Source organism: Bos mutus, chromosome X (genome assembly GCF_027580195.1).
Source record: "Bos mutus isolate GX-2022 chromosome X, NWIPB_WYAK_1.1, whole genome shotgun sequence".
Taxonomy (NCBI): Eukaryota; Metazoa; Chordata; class Mammalia; order Artiodactyla; family Bovidae; genus Bos; species Bos mutus.
This window is the reverse complement of record NC_091646.1, coordinates 79,677,864-79,694,200: the sequence shown is the minus strand read 5'-3', so window position 1 is coordinate 79,694,200 and position 16,337 is coordinate 79,677,864. Positions and strand designations below refer to the sequence as shown.

General features: G+C 46.2%; 2 protein-coding genes across 2 annotated transcripts in view; one reads left to right on the top strand and one right to left on the bottom strand.

The window, feature by feature from the left end:
* The first annotated feature begins 5,375 nt into the window (after positions 1 to 5,375).
* Positions 5,376 to 10,332, top strand: TSR2 (TSR2 ribosome maturation factor). The gene is made up of 5 exons (XM_005897659.3): positions 5,376 to 5,528; positions 5,692 to 5,782; positions 8,358 to 8,449; positions 9,007 to 9,180; positions 9,407 to 10,332. Exons 1-5 carry the CDS (start codon positions 5,445 to 5,447, stop codon positions 9,539 to 9,541), a joined length of 576 nt encoding a protein of 191 aa, XP_005897721.1. The 5' UTR covers positions 5,376 to 5,444; the 3' UTR covers positions 9,542 to 10,332.
* A 37-nt stretch (positions 10,333 to 10,369) lies between these two features.
* FGD1 (FYVE, RhoGEF and PH domain containing 1) overlaps positions 10,370 to 16,337 on the bottom strand; it is a 37,192-nt gene continuing 31,224 nt past the window's right edge. The window contains exons 13-18 of the mRNA XM_070365347.1: positions 14,938 to 14,968; positions 14,330 to 14,431; positions 13,845 to 13,970; positions 13,506 to 13,667; positions 11,788 to 11,931; positions 10,370 to 11,281 (exon numbers count right to left, since the gene is read on the bottom strand). Coding sequence (XP_070221448.1) covers positions 10,976 to 11,281; positions 11,788 to 11,931; positions 13,506 to 13,667; positions 13,845 to 13,970; positions 14,330 to 14,431; positions 14,938 to 14,968 — 871 coding nt within the window. The 3' untranslated portion in view covers positions 10,370 to 10,975. The remainder of the gene's footprint in view (positions 11,282 to 11,787; positions 11,932 to 13,505; positions 13,668 to 13,844; positions 13,971 to 14,329; positions 14,432 to 14,937; positions 14,969 to 16,337) is intronic.

Below are 16,337 nucleotides of genomic sequence, written 5' to 3'. Positions count from 1 at the left end.
CTAGTGAGGTGAGGGTCACTGGGACTCTGATCTGTGGGCCTGGGCCTGTGGGTCAGAAGCACAGGTGACAACCTTGAACTTGGGGATCAATGTCTGTAGTGCGTGGTGGGGGGGTGGTCGGTGGAGAGGGTGCAGAGAGAGGCAGTCTGGTGACTGAGCCCTTAACCTGTGGGATCTTCTATGATCTAGCACTATCTCCAGGCTTCCCTGGTGGCTCAGACAGTAAAGAATCTGCCTGCTGGGTTTGACCCCTGAGTCAGGAAGATACCCGGAAGAAGGGAATGGCTACCCACTCTAGTATTTTTGCCTGGGAAATCCCATGCACAGAGGAGCCTGGCGAGCTAAAGTCCATGGGATCACAAAGAATCGGACACAACTGAGGTATTTTCACTTTCTTTCTTTCCAGGTAGATAGTATTGTTGCAGAAACCAGTAATCAAGAAACCAAGCACCACATTTGGAGAGTTGGAGAACTCAGGTTTATTATGCCAATGGGCCCAGAGGAGTTAACACTCTAAGCTCTGAGCCCCAAACAAAGGGGTTACAGAGTTTTTATAGACCTACTATAGTGGGCAACACTAGCTGGTAATAGGCTGGTTTAAACTAAGGAGTTTCACACAAATAGGAACAGCAGTCAAGATGGGGAGGGGGATGCCTGACCTTTACACGGACAGGCATGATTAAGCAGGTTGGCAGGGGCTGGGCAATTGCAAAGAGCAGGACCAGGGTGAGTGAGATAAGCTCCAGTTCCTAGTACTGTAAGTCCCCACTTTCTGAGACTTTGTGACTTAAGTGATCCAGACTTTGCAAGGAGCAAGCTGAGTTACAGAGGCAGAATGAGCAGAAGGTTATGTAAAATTTTAACTTTTCCTCTTCAGTATCAGAATTGAGTTGAATTGTAGGACACCCAGCTGATGTTGAAGAATTGCTTGGTGATGTGGGAAAACCCAAGACACATACACTGCAACTGGTGACTAGAATCTTACCTACTCTCTCTATGTACGTTTGAGGCTTTGGGAAGTCACTCAAAAGTGGGAAGTCACTGGGAAGTGCTTAATCTCAGTTTTTCTGTTTGGGCCTCTTTGAACTCAATTTAAGTTGGTGAGTCTGCAGGAATGAGTCTCTAGAGCCCCGTAGGAGTTGACGCCTCCTGAGATGATCAGTCTGGGAGTGCTCATGATTATCATCATACACCACATTATTTTCTGCTTCTGTTTTTTGGTATAGTTTTCTCAGCATTAAAGGCTGTTTCTTTTAGAAACACACTCCTATCCTCATCTATACAAACTTTATCACCTGGCAAAATTCCACTCAAACTTTGAGGTATTATCTCTCATAGGCTTACCATAATCCCCAAAGCTGGATCAGGAACCCCCTCTGCTGGACTCACATAGGCCCCCGTGCTCCTTTCTCCTCTAGCACTGCACAGAGATGGACTTATCATAGAACTAGTAAAATTTAGCTTCCCTAGTGGCTTAGATGGTAAAGCGTCTGTCTGCAACGCAGGAGACCTGGGTTCGATCCCTGGGTTGGGAAGATCCCCTGGAGAAGGAAATGGCAGCTCACTCCAGTATTCTTGCCTGGAAAATCCCATGGATTGCAGAGCCTGGTAGGCTACCGTCCATGGGGTTGCAAAGAGTCGGACACTACTGAGCGACTTCACTTTCAGACTTTCAGTAAAATTTAAGCCTCATCTCCTCACACTTGCAAAGACCACATTCAAGTCTTTGGTGGTTGAGCATTGTAAATTTGAGAAGTACTTAAGACTTGTCACTGTACAACAACAATCAAAATATCATGGAATTTTACACCTCACATGTAAAAAAAAACTATATAGAAGTTTTCCCAAATTTAACAACAGTCTCAAATTTTGTATTACTAATAATGAGCTGTGAAGTAGAAATTTTCCTAAACTACCAATAACAAAATATTTTGATCAGTTGAATGGAATTTAATTCAATTGAATTCTTTTTATTCTCTCTTGAAAATGTTATAAAATAATTGTTCTTTGCTTACAGAAGGATATCAAAGTGCACCCAAAAAGAAAAAAGGCAACATTAGTAGAGAGATGAGTTAGGAAATTAATAAAAATATTTTATTTTTCTAGTTTTGAGGATGTTTTGTGGCACTTCTCCATTTTTTAAATTGGAATTTGTAAATTTTAAAATTTGTTTGATAAATCTAAATTACTTTCACTCTAAATTTGTACTATTTTTCTTAAAGACAGCTTTCAAAATTCTGTCAACCTCAGGCCTTTCAAAATCTGCATTCACCATGAGCACTGATCATAGTCTATGGTCCTGACAATCTTGCATGCCAGGCTGTAAGCTCCTTGAGAATCTGACCAAACCCTGTGACCCAGCAGCACTCAGCATAGGACCAGACACAGAAGCATCAGTACTGTTTGTTAACCTAGTCTAGCCCAGAGTTTGCATCCTTTGCTGTGAGAGGGGATCACCTATAACTCTTTTATAAAAACAATTTTATTGGAATATTATATACTATAAACTTCATCCATTTAAAAAGTACAATTAAATGGTTTTTAGTATATTTTCAGAGTTGTGCAACTATATTTGTTTGCTAGGGCTGCCATAAGAAAATACTCCAGACTGGTGGTTTTAACAACAAAACTTTATTTTCTCAAAGTTCTAGAAGCTAGAGGTTCAAGATCAAGGTGTTGCTAGGTTTGGTTTCTTATGGGGCCATTTTCCTTGGCTTGCAGATGTGTGTTCACATGGTCATCTCTCTGTGCATGCATCTGGTGTCTGTCTCTGAATCGCCTCTTTTCTTTTTTTTGGCCTCACCACACTTCTTGCAGAGTACATGAAAGAAATGCTGGGCTGGAAGAAGCACAAGCTGGAATCAAGATTGCCAGGAGAAATATCAATAACCTCAGATATGCAGATGACACCACCCTTATGGCAGAAAGTGAAGAGGATCTAAAAAGCCTCTTGATGAAAGTGAAAGAGGAGAGTGAAAAGGTTGGCTTAAAGCTCAACATTCAGAAAACGAAGATCATGGCATCTGGTCCCATCATTTCATGGGAAATAGATGGGGAAACAGTGGAAACAGTGTCAGACTTTATTTTGGGGGGCTCCAAAATCACTGCCGATGGTGACTGCAGCCATGAAATTAAAAGACACTTACTCCTTGGAAGAAAAGTTATGACCAACCTAGATAGCATATTGAAAAGCAGAGCCATTACTTTGCCAACAAAGGTCCGTCTAGTCAAGGCTATGGTTTTTCCTGTGGTCGTGTATGGATGTGAGAGTTGGACTGTGAAGAAAGCTGAGCGCTGAAGAATTGATGCTTTTGAACTGTGGTGTTGGAGATGACTCTTGAGAGTCCCTTGGACTGCAAGGAGATCCAACCAGTCCATTCTAAAGGAGATCAGCCCTGGGATTTCTTTGGAAGGACTGATGCTAAAGCTGAAACTCCAGTATTTTGGCCACCTCATGCGACGAGTTGACTCATTGGAAAAGACTGATGCTGGGAGGGATTGGGGGCCAGAGGAAAAGGGGGTGACAGAGGATGAGATGGTTGGATGGCATCACTGACTTGATAGACGTGAGTTTGAGTGGACTCCGGGAGTTGGTGATGGACAGGAAGGCCTGGCGTGCTGCAATTCATGGGGTCACAAAGAGTCGGACACGACTGAGCGACTGAACTGAGCTGAACTGAACTGACACTTCTTGTGGGGTCTTAGTTCCCCGACCACGGATCAAAACCCCCTGTGTCCCCTACAGTGGAAGCTTGGAATCCTAACTGCTGGGCCATAATCTTCTCTTCTTCTAAGGTCACCAATCATGTTGGACTAGGGTTCACTGTATGGCCTCATTTTACCTTAATCATCTCTTTAAAGACTCTGCCTCCAGATACAGTCACATTCTTGGGGGTAGGGCTTGAATATATGAATGAGAGAGGGGTGCAGGGAGGACAAAACTCAGGCCCTAACAGCAGGTGTCACCACACCTAATTTCAAAGCATTTTCATTTTCACTAAAAGAAACCCTATACTCCTTAGCAATCAGGCCCCATTTCCTCCCTTCCCCTATTCCTGCTGCTGCTGCTGCCTAGTCACTTCAGTCGTGTCCGACTCTGTGCAACCCCATAGATAGCAGCCCACCAGGCTCCTCCGTCCCTGGGATTCTCCAGGCAAGAACACTGGAGTGGGTTGCCATTTCCTTCTCCAATGCATCAAAGTGAAAAGTGAAAGTGAAGTCACTCAGTCGTGTCCGACTCCTAGCGACCCCGTGGACTGCAGCCCACCAGGCTCCTCCATCCATGGGATTTTCCAGGCTAGAGTACTGGAGTAGGGTGCCATTGCCTTCTCCGTGCCCTATTCCTAGGCAACAATTAATCTATTTTCTGTCTCTATAGATTGGCTTATTCTGTACATTTCAGATAAATGATACCATATAATATATGGGCTTTTTTTGACTAGTTGGGAGTGATGTCACTTTTCATTCCTGATTTCAGTAATTTGAATCTTCTCTTTTTTCACTTAGTCTATCTAGCTAAAATTTTGTCAATTTTGTTGATCTTTCTTAAAAACACTACTTTTGGTTTTATTGATTTTCTCTATTGTTTTTCTACTTTCTGTTACATTTATTTCCTCTCCAATTTTATTTTCTTCCTTCCTTCTGCTTGCTTTGGGATTACTCTATTCTTTTTCTAGTTTCTGAAGGTGGCGTATCAGGTTATTCATTTAAGATTTTTCTTTTTTAATAGGGATGTTTATATCTATAAGATTCCATTTAAGCATTGCTTTAGCTGCACCTCATGAATTTTGGTGTGCTGTGCCTTAGTTTCAAGTTATTTCAAGATGTCTCGTTTTCCCTTGTGATTTTTTTTTTTTTTACTCATTTGTTATTTAGAAGTGTGTTAAAATACACATATTTGTGAATTCCACAAACGCCTTTCTGTTATTGAATTCTAATTTCACCCCACTGTGGTTGAAGAACCATCTTTATATGGTTTTAATCCTTTTAAACTTATTGAGGGCTGCTTTAGGACATAACATATGGTCTATCCTGGAACACGTTCCACTTGCACTTCAGAAAAATGTGTATTCTGCTGCCGTTGGGTGGAGTGTTCTGGATACATTATTAAATGCAGATTTGTAGGCATTGCTATCTGAGGTTGCTGTCCAAGGGCCTGAAATCTGCATCCTTAGTAAGTTCCCCACATCTTCTCTACGCAGTACCCTGTGTCCCGAATTCATGGACCTAGGGGTCCTCCACTCCTGGTTTCCTTAGATTTAATTATAGGTGAGCAACAGTGTTGGTGTCATCGATTCCTCGACAGACTTTTCTATTGCTCTTGTCTTGCTACCAGGTCAGCGGAAAGGCGAATCTGCATTCTCAGGCTCGGCTTTCGACTCCTTCTGTCTGGGCGGTACTGCGCAGGTATTGGCCCGCCTGGGCGTCACGTGGTCCGCGGCCGGATGATGGCGGACGCTGCTGAAGATTCTCGAGCGCTCTTCGGGGCGGCAGTCCGTGCGGCGCTGGAGGCCTGGCCCGCCTTGCAGGTGAGCGGAGTCGCGGCTGGGATAAAGGTTAGCGACCGGGAGAGAACAGGAGTTGGTTTAGCGAGCCGCCTGGGGCTTGGTTGGGCGGCATAAACAGCGGAATTCTGCGCCACTGCAGGCGGGCTCCCAGACTGACGTGATGGGCTTGGGTCTGTATTCGCAGATCGCTGTGGAGAACGGCTTCGGAGGTGTGTATAGCCAAGAGAAGGCTGAGTGGCTCGGGGGTGCAGTGGAGGAGTATTTCTTCCGCAATGGTGAGTGAATGTAAGGCTCTGGGACTTGTCTCTGTGGGGGCGTGAGGAGGCGGCGGCTGCCGATTCTAGTGAATCCGCACTTCTTGAGCAATTGTCGGTTGGTACCTGAGGGCGAGGTGGAATGAACGCAGGCTTTGAAGTCAGAATCCTGAGTTCGAATGCCTCGTTGGCCGTGCCATTGACTCAGGGTATCATGCTGGACAACTATTATCGCCCTGCCTCGATACTCAGTTTCCTAATTTGTAAAATGGATGTAAAAGTATCCACCAGCGTGATCCTATATATTAGTCGCGTCATGTAATTTAAAATTTTTCAGCCGCCACATTAATAAAGTAAAAAGAAGCAGATGAAATGAACTGCTCACCTCAATAGATCCAAAATATTTCAACATGTAGTCAGTATAAAGCGCTGTTAATGAGATGTTTTACATCCTTTTTTAGTATTAAATTTTCAAAATCTGGTGGGTATTTTGCAGTTTTAGCACGTCTCATTGTTTTTTTGCCTAGCCACATTTTAAGTGCTCAGTAACCACATTTGACTATTTGGACAGCAGAGATCTACATCTTTGATGCGTCTTGAGGGTCGTATAAGAACAAAGGGTCCTACAGGGAGTCTTTTACGAAATAAGGTTTTTTACAGTATTCTTCATTTAGTTTTTTAGTCTTGGAGGTGACATTAGGCAGAGTCCTTTCTCTCAAGGAAATTTACCATCTAGTGAGAGATCCAGATAAGTAAATAGGCATTTGCAGATAGGGTGATAGGTGTTCTAATAATGAGGAGCTCAGGATGCTTGGGTAATGTGAGCTGGGGGAGAAGCCGTCTTTCGGAGATCTTTAGGGAGTGGTGGTGATTGGGCTGAATCTTAAGGGATGAGAAGGAGTTAACAAGGAGGGGAGGCAGAGAGAGCAACACTCAGAAATAAGTCCTGTGGTATGAGGAGATTATGTGTTATATTTGGATAGTGGCAGGGAGCTCAGTGTTAGAATAGGGATGTGTGTGTGTGCTTGTGGGTATGTGGAAGGGAGGAATGGTGGAGAATGAAGATGGGAGATGGGGAAGCCCCTGGAAAAAGAGTGAGACATGGAAGGACTTATGTGCCTTTGATTTTTGTCCTTTAGGCCAGCGTTTGCCAGAATGCATGGTTTGGAAGACTAGTTCTATTAGATGTTCTGTGAAGAAAAAGCTTCTCCAGTCAAATTATATAAGGAAAGCTCTTTTCTTCAGCTCTTACTTAAGAGTCACAGTAATCATTAACATATTAAAGGCTTGGATAAGGACAAGAACCACCGAAAAGAAACCTGTTTACCTTTGTTTCCCTTTAGTTTTTTTTTTTAATAACTTCCCTTAAAATCAAGGAGGCCAGTTATTTTTCAAAAGCAGAATATGAAACACTGCAGTTAGGTGATTAAAAATTCATGAGCAGGATCTAATAGGATGGGGTTTTCTGGCTAGAAAGTTCAGAAAGTAGTCAGTATGGAGCATGGACTTTAGAGGGAAAGACTAAGGAGAGGGCTGTGTTTGTCTAGAGAACGATGAGGCCTGAATTAGGGCATTAGTTATGGGAAAGAAGGGATGGCTCTAAGGAAATTGTTTGACTGTAGAGGGGGAGGGAAAATGGGGCAGGTTTCTAGTTTCTAGTCACTGGGTGGCTTAGGTGCCTTTCATGGACTAGAAGAACACTGGAGAATGAAAATTAGGTTTGGAGGGTAAGATGATGAATCTGGCTTTGGATATGGAGGGTCTGAAGCACCTGTGGAACAGGTGGAGTGTAGCCTGGGTTGGAGACTGATTTGGGGGGTATTTGAATGGTAGGGAAAGCGAAGAGGGTGAATGAGCTCTCCCAGAGGGAAGAGAGAGCAAGGAGCTTTGTGGAAGACTTTCTTATTTTCTAATTCAGAAAAAGCAGAGCATGGGCCCCTAAGGTAACTGAAGCTGAGAGAGGAAGTCTCAGCTAAAGTCATACAATAGGACATTGAGGTCAAGGCTGTGATGATTTCATCATGGCAAGTACTGAACATCTGTTTCTTCTTACCTATCCCATTGGTGTGTGGCCTCCTGTGTCAGTGGAACCACAGTTGTGAAGTCTTTACATTTCAAAAACTTCAGCCCTTGAGTAATGGAAATGAACATGGATTTCCATTGTTCCAAACAAACAATGCCTGTCTAGGCATTGTTTGGGTGAATTCTCATAACAGACCTTCAAGGAGGTTACCATTAACCTCACTTTGCAGAAGAGAAAACAGTCTTGGAGATGAGTAACTCACATGCTCAAGGTCATGTGAGGAGGAGGCTGGTTAAAATAGGCCAGCTGAAAAGAGGGTGAGTGTGGATGGAATGCTCCAGGAATAGAGGACTTGGTAGAGTGCAGGTTGGAAATTAGGTATTTAATGTTTTTTTTTCTTTTTAAAAATCATGTTAAAACCTGGAATGTAGAACACTTTAGCAAATAAAAAGCTCATTCAATCTTAATCCACCAATCAGATGTGGATCCACCAAGTAGGTACTTAAGAGTAGTGGGCAAGGGTGATGAAGTTGGCTGGTCTTTGACCAGAGGACTTTATCCTTTCATACTCAGCTGACTTGGAGCTAGATGAGGTGGAGGACTTCCTCGGGGAGCTAATGATGAACGAGTTTGATACAGTTGTGGAGGATGGGAGTCTGCCCCAGGTGAGCATGTCATGGATACAACTACCATCTTCCTGCCTGCAGCCTTTCTTCTCCCTAGCTGTCTGTTTTAGATGAACACTTTTGGCTGTAACCATTCTTTTCTTGAGTCCTGTGCAAGAACTTGCTATGACCCCCGTTGCCTAAAGGAAAATCTAGTCTTCCCAGGCCTTTCAAATCCTGCTTGTGTTATTTCTCTCCATGTATCATTCTCAGTCAGGTCTGTTTGTCACCTCCATCTCAGGGGCACACCATGCAGGTACATTTCCAAATGTTCTGGTTAAATCACTACTCCTGCTAGTATTGCTTTCCCTTTTTACGTCTTCTGTCTTTCAAACCCAGTTCTAGTGCCTTCTGTGGTAGGAGGGCCTCCTTCAACACTTCAGGCCCTTAATGAGCCCTTCATATGTGGTTGCTTCAGTAGTGAACTCCTTGGGGAGGAAAGATCCCCATTCTCTTCTGGAAAATTCCAGACCCCTCCCCACTCTTGTTGCAAACACGAGCTGGTTGTATTGTAGGTTCTCTAGAAAATCGAAGTTGGTTGAATGTTTTCTTGGTAGGTGAGCCAGCAGCTGCAGACCATGTTCCACCACTTCCAGAAGGGTGATAGGGCTGCTCTGAAGGAGATGGCCTCTCTCATCACCCAAAGAAAGTGCAAGGTCAGAGCCACTGCACTGCCGACAGCTGGAGAGACCGATGAGGATGATGATGCAAACAGCGTGGAGGAGATGGAGGTGAAAGGGGTGCAACTCTTGGGTGTGGAGATGTAGATATTTTCAGTCTTATGGGAGATCAGCTAATTTCGCAGGGAAGTGATGGGGGGTGGTGGTTGTATTATCCATAAAGGGCAGGAAATTTTCCCAAGGTCTCATGGCCAGTCCTGGCAAAGCTAGGAGAGCCTGGGTCTCCATTGGCCATAGCTGGGGGTTTATTTAGCTCTCTCTTGTATTTCTCCCCTAGGTTGCAGCTACGAATGATGGGGCAGCTACAGATGGGGTCTGCCCCCAGCCTGAACCCTCTGGTCCAGACTCCCAGACTATTAAGGAAGAGGATATAGTGGAGGATGGCTGGACCATTGTCCGGAGAAAGAAGTGAATGGGGCTGGAAATGGTCTGGGTCCTTGTATGTTAGTTGTTTGGGATTTGTTTGTAGGGTTTTTGTTGGAGGGTTGCAGACCTGTGGACTGGTTATCCCATATCCACCCTCTCCCCATTCCCTTGTCCAGCTCCTTCCAGGGGAAGAAGAGCCCAAGGGTCCTTGGACTTGGGGTGGTCTGAGTGATGAGGCCTGATTTCCTAGCAAAGTGCCTCTTGGGTGCAACCAGTGTGAAGAGGGAGGGATGAGTGGGTGTGGGAATGACTGGAGGAGAAGCTAAATGCTGGTTGATAGTAGGCAGGTGAATGTGTGAAGGGGGAGAGCCAGCAGGAGAACCAATATTCCTGCTGGGTAAGGAGTGGTGAGATGAGCTTGCAAATAGAAGAGAGATCAGTTGAAGATATGAAAGTAGCTGTGGTACCTGCTCCCTCCCAACCCCCACACAGAACAGCTCTGTGCTCCTGAACCTCCCAGGGATATTTCCTTCCTGCAGCCCAGGGTCTGGCCCTAGGTTCCTTCAGGATGTCTAAGACCTTGTCTAGGCAGTGAGTTCAGGGGACCTGGGCTTTGTTTTCTGTCTCCTCCAACCTCTTTCCAAACACCTCATCCCATTGAAGTCACCTCAATAAATAATACCTTATTGTTTAATTTGTGGCTTGACCTGTGAGTAGTTTTGGAAGCATCGTTCTGGGAGCTGAGCTTCGGAGCTCAACAAGGGAGCAGTTTCTGGGCCTACCCCAACAACCTGTTACTTTGGACAAACAAACAGATGGACAAATGGAGCACAGCTGCGCTCTGAAAGTTTCTGTAAGCTTGAAATAAACTGTATTTTTCTTTAAAAAACAAAACAGAGTATTCTTTGTCCTCCCCCGTGTTCCCCTGTCCTGCCCAGTGGCCCTGCCATGGGTCTAGACGATAAAATACTGGGTAGCCCTGGGGGCCAGGTAGAAGCTGTAAGCCATGGGAGAGGCAGGAGGGGTCTGGTCACCACCCCACATAGCATCATACATATGAAGACACTAGTTGAAGGGGCAGGGGTGGGCCAGGGCCATGGGGTCTGTGGCAGAGCTGGCACTTGAATCCAGATCTCCTGCCTCTGGTGCTTTGGAGGGAATTGGGTGGAGGCAGGATCTGTAGGGTATTGAGGGGTTGGGGGAAAATGGCCTAATTCAGGAAGGTCTAGCAACAGCCCCCACCCTCCCTGGGGGGACAGGGTTTAAAAAAAATTAACCACACTGTACGAATATTTTTTTTAAAAGCCCAGGTTTTGTGAAAAGATGAATTAAAAAAACCCGAGACCCAGCATTCAGGATTGAAAGTGCCCATGATGGGAGTTCAAGTATTGACTGAGCTGGGAGGGTGGGGGCTGGGGCCCTTAATTGGACATGGGCAGCTAGAGTGTAGGGCAGGGGGTACCAGTTACCCACAAACCCCCTAGGTCTTATCTCGGGTCTGGGGGGCTTCGGAGGGTTCAGCAGTGGCTCCTGAAGCTGCCACTGGCACCTCTTCCATCTCCCTGTCCTCAGACAGTGTGGGCCCTGGGCAGAACGTGTCCCCACGGCCTGCCCGGCCAAGCACAGCCATCCAGCGCCGCTGTAGCTCCTCTGTCTCAGGACTGAAGTACCAGCTCAGGTGGCTCTGGGTGATCTTGAAGACATGCCGTCTGTCAGGCCGCTCCCCAGCCTCAGGAGCCCCCACCTCAAAGCCAATGAGGGGCAGGCTGCGCTGCGCTTTCACATCCTGGGGGACAGGGACAGAGCTAGGGTCACCTTGGGGTTGGGCTTCTCACTGGTTTTACATCTTCTAAACCCCTCTTTTTCTTTCCCTGCTCAAGAACCTTAAATGGTTTAACTGAGCAATAGGAAAATGAACTGGGGCTAGAACTGCAGGCTGATTCAAATACCTCTTTCCTTCCACACCCCAAGCCAGCTAGGCTAGTTTAGAGCCTATAATGTTTTCAGGCCTTTGCCCTCTTCTCCATCTTGCTCACTCCAAATTGGATTAAGCAGTATCTCGTCTCCACTTCAGCTTCCTTCCCCCATAACTCACCCGACTTATCCTTACATACGTTGATCCATAATCACTCCTTGTCTCGAGCCTGTCTTTGTCTCATAAGGGTGGGGGCTTCTGATTTCCCCTTAGGTTCACACTATCCTCCAAGGCCAAGGAGAGGTGAAGGACTGAGAAGAAAGGAGAGTAGCCTGGCTTTGCCAGGTGGCTGAAAGGACCAGGAGTAGGATACATACCTGAGGGGCTCCGTAGATGTACAGCACCAAGGGTTCGTTCTCAGGGACCACAAACCATGCCTTGTGCCAGCCTTTTCCACCCTTCTCCATGTAGTGTAGGAAGCTGCAGATGACACTGTTCTCCGCAGCCACTGAGGCCTGTTTCTGTGACCAGAGACATGAGGGGCATCAATATTGATAGGAGGCCTACCTTGGCTCCAGCACCACCTCAGCATAGGGATTGCTATTCACATGTCTCAGGAGAATATTGAAGCTCAGGTGGCAGGAGTGATTTGCCCACTGTCAACCCAGTGAGGGAGAAGGCAATGGCACCCCACTCCAGTACTCTTGCCTGGAAAATCCCATGGATGGAGGAGCCTGGTAGGCTGCAGTCCATGGGGTTGCTAAGAGTCGGACATGACTGAACGACTTCACTTTCACTTTTCCTTTCATGGAGAAGGAAATGGCAACCCACTCTAGTGTTCTTGCCTGGAGAATCCCTAGGACGGGGGGAGCCTGGTGGGCTGCTGTCTATGGGGTCGCACAGAGTCAGACAGGACTGAAGCGACTTAGCAGCAGCAGCAGCAACCCAGTGAGAGTTGAAATTCAAAGCCAGGCTTATCTGCTGGATTCGGGCCATGGCTACTGCCTCTAAGGCTTGGTGGGAGGGGTGTGTAACTCTCAGTGGAAGCCCCTAAATGTCAGTCAGGCATTCTTCCATCAGTCCATTTATTCCTCAAGTCATTTATGCATTTACACTTCATCTTTTTTTCAGTCTTCCATCACATGCATTCCCTATACTCAGTGAGAAGCAACTTAGCACTGTGGTTAAGGGGTTGGGTGGGTGGGTGGGTAAGGTAGTCAGGCTCAGAATCCCAGCCCTAGATGGAAATGTTGACTTGGAAGGAGAGCATATAGGGCTGTTCTGAGGATTAAATTAGTTACTATATGTAAAGTGCTTAGAAGAGTGCCTGGCATGGAGTTAGCTTTCTTTAAGTGTTAAATAAATACCTCAATTTAGTTACAAAGCATAAGTTTATGTATGTGCATGTATCTAGAAAGATAGGAAGCATAAGCATTAATGGTGGTAATCTCTGGGTCGAAGGAATTTGTAGTAGTAGTTTAGTCACTAAGTGATGTCCAACTCTTTTGCGACCCCATGGACTGTAGCCCACCATGCTCCTCTGTCCGTGGGATTTCCCAGGTGAAAATACTGGAGTGGTTTGCCGTTTCCTTCTCCAGGGGATCTTTCCAACTCAGGGATTGAACCTGTGTCTCCTGCATTGGCAGGTAGATTCTTTACCACTGAGTTACCAGGGAAGCCCTGGGTTAAAGGAATATGGTATTTTTATTATTTTTGGTTATGATGTCTAACTTTCTTCAATGCACATATCCATTGTAATAAGAAAAGGTATTTTGTTAGTCAAAAGAAAATCCCAGCTCTGCCACTCACTGTGTAACTTGGGCAAATATACCTCCCTGGGCCTCAGTTTCCTCCTTTGTAAAACAAGAATAGGAAAAGCATTGATAGATAAGTTACTGTGAAGATTAAACATCTAAAGCACTTAAATAAAAATTACTCTTTGATTCACTTTTGTACTCATTTTATTCACTCGAAGCCTGGGGTCACTTGTTCAGCGCATGCACATGGTATTACAATTTCAGAGATGCCCAGGCCTTAGTCACCACTGCATGAGTGGCTGGTGCCCCTGTGGTCAGTTGAGGGGCCTGGGTCTTACCTCCAGGATGGACCTCCGGCGCTGGGGTGTATGCTGGCTGCAGGCTGGGCTGCTCCCGGGTACCCCATGCAAGGCCACGTAGCAGTCAGTGCACACACGGTTGGAACGGTTGTTGTCATAGACAAGGCGAGCCCGGAACTCGGAGCACTTCCCACAAACCACCTGGGGTGGCAAGTGGGTAAGAACAGCCTGATTCCAGTGGGTCTTCCCCTTCAGTGTACCAACTCCCACAGTGAACTTCACAACCTCCCCCCACTTAGAGGGTGCCCTCTTAGAAGTGGGCCTTTGGGTTGCCAGCCTGTCTGTTCCATAGCTCTGCCCCTGCCTCTCAACACTTACATGTCCACAGGCCTTGCAGTGGTGCCTGCGTTTTGTGATGGAATTGAAGGGCTCCTGGCAGCGCATGCACATGGTGACTTCCTTTTCTCGGATGGGCGTAGGTGCCCGCTTTCCAAGATCCACATTCTGGAGAGAGGGCCAGGTCTCCAGTCAGAGAGTCAAACTCAGACTCCCCAGCCCAGTCCATCCAGCCCTCGCCCAGGCTTGGATCATCATTGGTAGGCAACCGACAGATTCCGAAGACCTGCCTTTGAGTCCTGGCTCTGCTCTACTTCACTGTGCTATTGAAAACCTGTCACTTGTACCAATACTTTTCGGGCATTAGTTTCCCCAATAATTTCTCTATGACCCTACCAACAGAAGCCTGTGCTTCTGCAGTCATCTACTGCCTCTCTGGGAAGAGGAGAGGAGTATCTCAAGGTAAGGTGGGCACCTGGAGGTCTGGAGGGGATCCTGGTGCAGAAGGAGGGGATGTGGACTCTTACCGGAGAGTTGGGGGGTGTGTCTTCATCTTCCCTGTTTGTGGAGTTTAACAGCTTGAAGGTCTCCAGCGTCTGTTCGTGCTTCAGGAGGGTAGAGTTGATGGCCTGGGAGAGGTATAAGAAATAAGAGGTCAAAACCCAACTATCTATTTCCACCCTTACCTCACTGTCCTATAAACTAGCTTGGAGTCAGAAAAGTTGGATTCTAGACCCAGCTCTATACCTTGCTAGATGTATGACCTTGGGTAAGTCCCTTCCCAAAATCCAGGTCTCAGTTCTTATATTTGTGAAATGGGGGAAGGGGATTGATCAGTGGCTGAAAAGCCACAGAAGGCCTTCCTGACAAATGTCTGGGGTTAAATGTTTTACAGGGCTTAACTCACTGAGGTTACACCTTCAGAGGAGCCAGCTTTCTAAAGAACTGGGTAGTTTCTCCTTAACCTCTGGACCTCAGTTTGCTTATCTGTAAAATGGGGATGGTAAAATTTATTGGAAGGCAGATGTCCAGGCCCATTATGGTCAGATGTGAATATTAGGGTTGAGCCCCCCACCCCCAGAAGACCTGTTAATACTCTTCCAGCCCCCTACCACAAAGCCTTCTTAGATGTTACCTGGACCCAGTCTTTCTTCTCTTCCTCAGTCCTTGGGTAGGGAAGGTGGTGGGGGCAGGGGGAAAGAAAGATGTTGGGTTAGGCAGGCCAACCAAAAGCAATTGGAGTGGTAAAGAGCAGATGTTTTGGAGTTGGAAAGATCTGAGTTTGACCTTCTTGCTCCTTCACTTACCACTTATGTGACCTTTAGGCAAGTCATATAACCTGAGTTTACTTATTGAACAGTTATTAATACTTTCCAGACCCTGTGTTAGGAGCCTGGGCCTCAGAGCAGACCCTACATCAAGGAAGGAGCTCACGGGGGCAGACATGGACAATACAGGGGAATCAGTGCTGTGACAGAGGGAAAATGGGGCTGAGGAGCCCAGGAAACCTGTCCCATCCTGGAGTTTGGGTGGGGGCTACTAAAGATGTTTTCCTCAAGGAGGTGCTAGCCCTCAAGTAGAGGGGGTTAGGTTGAAGTGTGTGAATTAGCATATAGAATGTACAGGAAACCATGAACAGTTCCCTGTTTGTGCTAGAATGTCAAGTTTGAGAAAGGAGGGCAGTTTATTTTTCTTCACTTGTAAGAATGGATGATAATTATCGGCCTGGGTTGTTCTGAGCAGTAACTGGAAAGTGAAAGTTGTTCAGTCATGTCTGACTCTTTGTGACCCCATGGACTATACAGTCCATGGAATTCTCCAGGGCAGAATACTGGAGAATTTCCCTTCTCCAGGGGATCTTCCTGATCCAGGAATCGAACTGGGGTCTCCTGCATTGCAGGCAGATTCTTTACCAACTGAGCTATTAAAGCAGTAACTGAGGTGATGTGTAAAGTGCCCAGCACAATCCTTGATACACTAGGTGCTCAGTCAGTGTGTTGCTCCTTCCTTTTGCCTTCCTTCCTCAACTCTCCTGTCTGCCCTGGTGCAGGCCCATTAACAGCTCACTAGGAGTAGGAGCCAGCCTCTTGGCTGACTCCCACCTGGCCTCCTCTAATCTCCTTCCACAGTTACACTCCAGTGAAAGCCACTCAATCATGTCCGACTCTTTGTGACCCCATGGACTATACAGTCCATGGAGTTCTCCAGGCCAGAATACTAGAATGGGTAGCCTTTTCCTTCTCCAGTGGATCTTCCCAACCCAAGGATCGAACCCAGGTCTCCCGCATTGCAGGTGGATTCTTTACCTGCTGAGCCACAAAGGAAGCCTTTGTTGATAGACTCTAGACATCAAAAGTGTTTTTCTAATATGAAAATATGACTGTATCCTTAGGATCATTTCATGAAAAATCAAGGATGTGAGTCAATATTTAGCTACAAGAATATCCACTGCAATGCTGTTTTATTGTCATGAAAAATTAGAAGCAGTCTATGTGTCCAACAACAGGGGCTCAGGTTTTAAAAAAAGAAATGATA